The sequence below is a fragment of the Nestor notabilis genome, unplaced genomic scaffold (genome assembly GCF_000696875.1).
Source record: "Nestor notabilis isolate BGI_N333 unplaced genomic scaffold, ASM69687v1 scaffold17122, whole genome shotgun sequence".
Lineage (NCBI taxonomy): Eukaryota > Metazoa > Chordata > Aves > Psittaciformes > Psittacidae > Nestor > Nestor notabilis.
Genome location: NW_009918053.1, coordinates 85482 through 94212, shown reverse-complemented (window position 1 = coordinate 94212; position 8731 = coordinate 85482). Strand labels below are relative to the sequence as shown.

Sequence of the window (8731 nt, the reverse complement as noted above, 5' to 3'; positions counted from 1 at the left end):
TTGAGGCAGGTACATTGTTAGTCAGCCAGGCTCACCTCCCTGTGGAAAATCTATGTGTTGATGGACATCACTGCAGAGCAAGGTATGTGCTTACACTCTCTTAGGTACTGAATTTTTATTCTCTATCATGGTATAGCCTATCCTAACCACAATGGCACAAAAGTGCCAGGTCTACCAGATCTCCCTAAATCTGGATCTGCCTCTAGCAGTGGTTGTATGAAAACACATTTTCTACTCCAGACCACACTTGAATGTATGCTGCTTAGGACTTGCCAAGTTTCTCATACAATACATCGTGCTATTTCTAAAATGTAAACAGCTTCTTAAATGGAAAATGAAGCAGACTTCATCCATTATAAAAGATACTGTTCACACAAGACAGGTATGACAATGAGCAACTTTCCAGGTGGACAGGCTTGAATTCAGACTAGTAATTAGCTCACATTTTCTGCTACACAGATATCATTTCATGGTTTAACTGTTTACACAGCAGCAATGGCTTTCAGTAGATGGCTCAATAAATGAACTTCAGGTGAAAATATCACATAAAATTATCTCTGTATTAACAAAGAAACAATCTGAATTCAGACAAAATCCACACAGTCAGAAAGCTACAACCTTGAATAAGCTACCAAACCATTCCTACTGGGCATGCTCATCAGAAATCAGCTGTCAAAACCAGCTTCTGAGTTCTCATTAGGTCATGCCAGATTTGAAAATTAATGTCTTGTAGAAAAAAACTTCTGATTTAGGTGATTTGGTATGAGGTCAGTAAGTGCCAAGCATGCTTGCATAACAATGGTTCTAGCACACATCCCATGCAAGGTTAGGCAGGACTATCATACTCATTTTAAAGGTAAAAGTGCAGGATTCATGACAGGGAAAGGAGAATTTATGCCCTAAAATACCTGCATGCTGTCCAAGGTGTTCTGGATGAAGTGCAAAGCAATAAATTCCAAACAAGACACAGTAAACAAAGAGATGTGAAATAAACAAAGAAATAAAAACAGTTTTGAACACTTCTTTTATATTTCAAAGCAAAATACGTAAGAACAGTTAACACGCATAAAAACATGCATTAACACAAACCAGGCTACAGAAGGTTCCAGAAAGCAACACCACTGCTGATCTTACATTGCAAAAGGCACATTAAATAAAATGCTAAAAATTAACTGGCTCAGAGCAATGAAAAGCGAAAGTTTAGGAAACAATGGGGTTATGCAAATCAGAGGTCACAGACAAATCAGCTAAATGTGAATTCTGATTAGCTTGAGGTGGGTAAATAATCATTTGCCTGCTTTGTTTCTACTTGTTTTCCTGCGTCATCGACTTTCCACTAGGCATTAAATAATAATTTAATCTTATACTCTTAAAGGAAAAGCAAACTTAATACATGTGATGATAATGAAAGCCAATGAGTAAACATGTTCTGTGGGAATGATAACTTTTATGGATACATACTTATTACAGATAAATAAATATATATTTTTACTTTTTTAAAGATGATCAATGCACCAGAAAAAACCACCTTCCATTAATGTATGACCACTAAGTAGTCAGAAGGTAAAAGGAAATCACCTTCTGCTTAGAACAGATTTCTAACTGAAATATTAATAATACACTTGCAATTGTCAATCTATCATATCACACATTCTTTATGATAGGTATGTTATGTTAAGACCAAATAACCATTTAACGACTTCTCCTCAGGCAGAAAAACTAGTTCAGTAGTTATCAGTGTAAATATACTTTGCATGAAAAAATGAAGAACAAAAAATGAGGAAAAGGAAATCTGGATGCAGTCAGTCTGCTGTTTATTTGTGCATCTGTATTTTCTGACACTTAACCTCACCCATCAAAAGATATGTTTGGAAATTAAAGAATCTGTTCTTTAAGTTGAAAAAATAGAGAGGAATTCTTTGCTTTAGGAACCTTCCTATTACAGGAGTTCTGATTTCTGCTACACATTGTTGTCATTTGTTACATCCTGCACAAAACTGCAGGTCAGCCTGCATTTCTAAACAGCAGCAGCGAAGTTTGTCAGCACCAGGCAGATATTCAAGTGTATTCATTTATTTCCATTTGAATTTTTGTGGTTTCATATGTAATTTAACCACATGTATCCATTATAAAGGTTGTAAGAGTCTCAGTTTAAAATCACTAAAAATTTCACTCCAACCTAGAACAAAGAGGTTTTGCACACCTTTCCTTATTCAAACTAAAACTGACAGCAAATCTAATGGTTTTTGAATAGGAGTAAGAATTTGCTCCTATTCCCATGTCACTTCTATACAAGACACATGCAATTCTGTATCCTTAGGCAAAGATTAAATCACTAGACTGGGGTTTTTTTTAGGAATAAGGACTTGAAGGAAGGCTTGAAAAGCTAGTCGTGTTTATGGTTTTTATGATGCAAACCCCATAAACACAACTACTATTGAATTTAGAGGCAATATCCTGTGCCAAGGTCATAATTGTGACGAGCAATTACTAATGAAAGTACTAATATTTTTTATTTATCTTTACGGAGGATGTTGCCTTTCTGGATGACGTCAGTATATGCAGGTACTTAGTGCCTTAAAAGTTAGTAAATCAGATCATCTGAATCATCTCTCAAAATTTAATTTATTTAACAGCATTTACTTACTAAATCCAATAGTCACTGGCAAATTCTACAAACATATTGCAGCATAGCTGGGAAACGCTAAGGAAGGCCACTGCTGGTGATAAACAGCAACAGGATTAGAAGCAATGGACATGGGTAGCATCCAGAGAAAAATGCTGACAGGATAGAAGAATATTATTCTTCATAATGAAAGTGCTCAAAGACTGAAAGAGGCTGCCCATGTGGGTTGTCATATCTCCATTCCCAGAGATGTTTAAAAATGGACTGGGCAAAGCCCAGAGTAGCCTTACAGGGATTTTGAAGAGGGCCCTTCTTTGAGCAAGGAGGTCCCTTCCAAACAGAATCATCGTATGATTCTAATTAAAAATCTGAATATGTATCTGGTGCCAGTGATTTTCAAATGCCCAGTTCAGGCTGCCTAGAAAATACAGTTTTCCAATAAAAAGAATGAAGTGTTCTCTGTCTACCACACCCTTTGGTGGTTTTTCAGTGCCCAAATTCTTTCATTAGGTTTAAAAATTTTGGCTCTTTAACATGTTGCTTTATGTTTACTACATATTATTTATAGGAAACTTAGGTAACTTATTGGTATTTACAGCTGTATTTCCAGTTTAAACAATAATAATTCCCACAAGTAACGACTTCCTTTTTATATACCTGATAGTATTTTACAAAAAACAGTACCAGTATTTCTATTCTATACAAGGAGAAACTGAAGTACACACACCACTTCCAACTGCTCAGCTTAATACACTCCTACCTAAATTACAACCTTTAAAGGATGCAATTACCTTAGAAGAGAAAAAAAAAAAAGTATTTGCCTACATATTACTTGAGACTTTCAAAGTGATGATACTGTACAGTTATCACATACAGAGTGGAACAAGCAAAGGTAACACAAAGGTATCTTCTTACCTCTAGCAATTGAACTGCTCCTTCATGTTCCTTCTTAGCTTCAACCTGAGCCTTGATTTTATAAAAAAGGGAAAGGGAAAAAGGAAATAGAAAGAAAAGAAAAAAAATCAGTTAGTCATACCACATGTAGTATGCTCTAACCACATAAAGCAGCATAATGTATACTCAAATCCCAAGCCAATTACAGTTTTGAAGGGGTGGCTCTGCCAATATTTGGTTCCAAGCCACTGAAGTAACTGTTTATTTTTAGGAAACTGAATCTCAGCAAAGCTTAATAGCCGTGGTATTTTGTAGGACTAAGACAAGCATGCTCAACACACGGTAAGACAAGAACACATCAGAAGTATCTCTGAAACCCTCTACATTAAAACTGAAAAATGAGCTTGTTATCCTACATTGCAGGAAGTGCAGACACCTACGATACCAGCTAGGAGAGAGTAACACAAAACCTAAGCTCATTCTTTACATGTAGCAACAGTATGTATCATCTAAGTAAATAGCTCACAGAACACTTTAAGGCAACCACAAGAAAGGTTGTCTGTAAACAGGCATGCAACATTACAGTCCATTCAACTGAGCCAAGGAAGAAAAGAGGGAATTAGTAAGACCAGGAAAGTGTTTTTATGCTCAGAAATTCAGCTATAAATTTTTGATCGGGAAAAGTCTAAACCTTTTTGTTATCCTCACTTTATTTCCATTGAAGTTTTCACTATCTTCTTTACTGAAGCCTGCCCAAGGTAAGCAAAATGTTTTATTTACCATTGTATCAGGCTGAGAGCAGTATGATGCACTAACTTAGCCTCCTAGCTCCTTATCACCATAACCCAAAGACCACAGTCTGCACATTCCTCATCAAAGAAAAGTCTTAAAACCCTCCAATTTAGCAAGGGCAACACACTACAGACTTTCTAATTTAATGGGCCAGGTACTCCCGCGATGGACACCAACACAGCTACGTTAACTTCATTTTCATCATCTGTGAGGGCTACCCTACTCTGTTAGTGGTTTCAGTGGAATCTGGGTCAAGCCATAAAGTCACAACTGAAAACATACACCCAAGCTATACTTCACTGTCATGCACAGTAATAAATCCTCCTTCAGACCTGCAAGCGGAGTCATATTTCTTTCTATACTGGAGTAATAAGTCTTACTGATAGCACCTGATAAATATTGGCTCCAAGAGCATTACCAAACATATGATGACAGGTGACATAAAGCCTTGTGTTGTCCATCATTACAAGTTTAATAAAATCTACCCAGAATATGAGTTCTTGATAAAGGATTAGAAAACCTGCATCAAAAGCTATCTCTCTTTTACATCGAACTGTCTTGCATTAAGGCTTTCTTGGAGAAAAAGACTATCTGATTCCCCATCAACACAAAACCTTGATGAACAATATTATATTCTTCCTTTTAGGCTGGAAATCAGATCAGTCTGTACATATATTAAAAACACAGTGGATTTTTATTTAGATTATCAAAACGTATCACCAAACGCATCAGACTGTACCAGCAACGTCCTTTGTTTTGAAGTGCACATTTCTGTATTTCATCAGCAACTTTACAACAGCAACAAGATATACTGTGAAATGTCACCTGTTACTGCCTGGAGTCACTACTTTCATTTTATGGTACTTTAAGTAATTAGGTGACTTTAATAAAAAAAGAAAGAAAGAATTTAACACGCATGTACTCGGTACATTGGGAGGTCAGCTCTGGATGAAATGTGAGCCAGCAATTCCTGCCTAATGATGGAAAGCTTTATAGTTACTTAGGTAACACATTTACTTGAATTATTTTTCTGCCAATACACACTGCACTGTAATGTTGGAAAGGAGGTATGTTGGACACCAGCAGTCTAGAGGCTACAGAAGGATAAATTAATCTGTCCTTATCTCCACTACCATGCCTAAAGAGGTACAGGGAGCTTGGGTAACTCTCTATCACGTAGAACTGTGCACAGTACAGGTATCCTCCCAAAATCTTACTGTGTTTTGAATACTTTCCCTCTTCTACTCGTACAGTGTACTAATATGGTCTTCATTCTTATCCTGTAGCATTAATAGTAGCAGTATGGAAGCAACTAAGCATCTTAAACATGTCACAATGGAAAAGAATCTGAGCTTGGAAGGTCTGAAAACCAAATTTAAAAAGGCCTTTTTCTTGTTGACTGGTATCTAGAATGAATATCACAAGTGGATTTTGTCAAGAGAAGTGATGGGTGGAAAGTTCGTTTATATTGTCACAGATCCTTATCATGAAGGCAATTATAATTAAAAAAGATAATATCAACTTAATCTCATCAAGAATTAGATGTTTCAGGGTGGAAATGAGTGCCTGTGCAAAGTCCTTGGACTTTGGAGAATTTCAGGCTAATGAATACTGAAACCAATAGGAAGAAAACTGGTTTCCTACTGAAACCAATAGGAAGAATAAATTATTTCTTAACTGCTGCTAATTAGTGTATAGACAAATTGTTATGGTGGATTTTAGTACAGGAATTCAAATCTGAAATTCTAGTAAAACTTAGTGGTAAATGATTATTAGATAATAATTTTTAGCATTAATGGTCTCATATTCCATGCTACTGAACAAGAATTTTATCACTGGCTACAGATGCTGAGCTAGTAACATTGAGTAAAATACCACATACAATATAACCTTGTTTGTGTTTGAAGCCTGTCTTGCTACAGCTTAGCAAAAAAATAGACTGGAGAAAACAGTATTACAGAGATTAGTCTCCTGTTTGCCAATCGGTAACAAAAAGACCCATGTAATGTGGATTTATTAGGAGAAGGTAACAAAAATTAGGAAGAAGCTGCACCTTGCTTTGCTTTGCCAAGAAATTGAAAGCAAAAATTTACATGGAAGTTCAAATAATGACAGCTTAATATAACTATAAATGACTTTTTGAAATATGCCTAAATAGATTGACTGCAAAAGGCTAAAAGAAAATTAACTGAAGATCTCATTTGGCCAAATGAAGCTTTCGATTTCAAGCAAACTATTTTAGATACATCTTTTTATTCTGCTGAGAATGTCTCTCCATGCCAATTCTCTACCAAATTATCATTAGCATTATTATTTCTGTGTTTTCATCTAGTCAAGCAATTGGAAAAATCAACAGTAGTATTGAGACAATTGCAGCTTTTTCAACTATGATGTGCAAGTACCTTGACAAGGACTTAACTTAATCTAATTTAGTGGAGATAGGTGATAAGAATTGCCAGTGTCAGGAAGAGGAAGCCAAGAAAATCCTAACAAAGCATTAGTACGTCAGTGAGAATGATTAATTGTTCCAGCCAACTGACAAGAAAATGGTGGATTCCCCTATTTTGACTATCATGAAATTAAGACTGGATTCCTTCCTGACATTTAAAGACTGCATGAATATTCCTGAGCCCGATACAGAGGGAAATACAGAGGAAATAGATGTATTTGTATCACTTTTCTCCCCGCAGGGAAACACGAGGACTTACATATACTGGTCAGGTTAATGTTTGCTGGCATTAACATTTATAAATCAATTAGTACAGCCATGTAAATCCAACAGTAAACATCCACTAGTTAAACTGCATTAGCAACCATGCAGCAACCAGTCTGGAGGTTGCAGTTTAAATTTCTTCAAGAATTAAAGAACCAAGAGATCTGTTCCGTGACCTGTGCTCTGTCACTGCAATTCACTTTTTCACCTGACTCTCCCTTTCTCCACTTACCTTCTGCAGGAGTTCAATTTCCTGCTGTTTGGCGTTGAGAACAGCCAAGGCTTGCTCATGCTCCAACTCCAGCTGTTGCCGCCGTTCAGCAGCCTCTCGCATATGCTGTTTCAAAGGAAGCAGAAGAACTATCAGGAGACTTTAACACATTTTACCTGCAATCAAACATGCTGCCATTCCCAGGCATGCAGATGTTCATCTGAACATAAAAGATCTCTGGTATCACTGGTAGGCAAGAGGGAAACTGGATGGGATTTTAATTCGGTCGGTACTTAGAGGCATATCGCCAGTGCTAAACTCAGGCATTTTGACAGCAATCTCTTTTAGGATATATGACTGTCACTGCCAGCAATGTGGCCTCTGTGATGCACAAGTGAACAGTACCCACTTTATCCATCAGGCACACATTTATATATGGCATTTTGCTGAAAAAGTAAAGCTTGGGAAGAAAAATAGCTTGACAATTCCCTAAATGCCTCTTTATCTAGGATGTGCTTCTGTGATTTGTTTTGCAAATGATGACCCACAGAAATAGCTTACCTTTGCTAATCTCTGCCTATTATTTATAGCACAAATTAGAGCAAAACTAACAGAGGGTTACTCTGTTAGTGAAGTGACTATACAGGACTCAAAAACAACTTTCAAAGTACAGTTGCTACTAATGATTCAAAGCAATACAAGAAAGGTTCTTGGGAAGAGCACAAGCTGAACAATGTCAAGATACCCTTTGCAGATAGAAATCTTTTTCATTACAAGTTAATATTATTCTCCCAGTATCATTATAACTTTCAAACACCCTGTTCATAAATGGGAGTTAAGAAAGATCTCTATAGATTCTGATCTCTTCTCTGGTGAAACTGGTATTAAAGATTTTTATTTTCCAAATTACATATTATTCCCATAATACTCACAGAGCAGAGGCACAATATCTTATCTGCAGCATTATGAGTTATTACACACAAACCTATTAGGAATCAGCACTTGGAAACAGAAACACATGGCTAAAATTGACAAGAAGAGCCTAAAATACCTTATTGTGTATGGGAGAAAATTCTATCAAGCATATTGCTAACCTTTAATGAGCTGTTATTCTCTGCTACATGTTACTCATAACAAAGAGGGACAGCACAGGGGGACTGAGTTCTCTCAATCTGGGCATGTTTGCAAAGGAAGCAGAAATGTCTCCAATGTTCCATTTGGCCTCTGCTCGGAATGTATTTATTTCCATTTGATGTATTAATTAGAACCAACAAAAAAAAATCATCAAAGATTTTTCCAGTTTATCAGTTCTAACTCTCAGCTACGCTTGTTTTGAAGAAGTGTTGTGAGGATTCAGTGTTTTGACTGTTGGCATTTGTGAAGTGTGCATATTGTAGAAAAGTTAAATGGATCTGTTAATGGGCAGGATCTATTCTCAGTATTTAATAATGACCAAAAGTAATGGTTCTGATTCTCACCTCATCTGAATGAACAT

The 8731-nt window shown here is 36.4% G+C and overlaps 1 protein-coding gene across 3 annotated transcripts in view; it reads right to left on the bottom strand.

Moving 5' to 3' along the window:
- Positions 1–8731, bottom strand: part of RIMBP2 (RIMS binding protein 2) — a 123726-nt gene that overhangs the window by 36894 nt on the left and 78101 nt on the right. The window contains exons 4-5 of one of the 3 annotated variants that reach the window (XM_010009525.1): positions 7258–7362; positions 3542–3592 (exon numbers count right to left, since the gene is read on the bottom strand). In XM_010009525.1, coding sequence (XP_010007827.1) covers positions 3542–3592; positions 7258–7359 — 153 coding nt within the window. In that variant the 5' untranslated portion in view covers positions 7360–7362. Of the gene's footprint in view, positions 1–3541; positions 3593–7257; positions 7363–8731 lie in introns of those variants that run through there. The other 2 variants (XM_010009526.1, XM_010009527.1) reach the window with 2 other exon arrangements.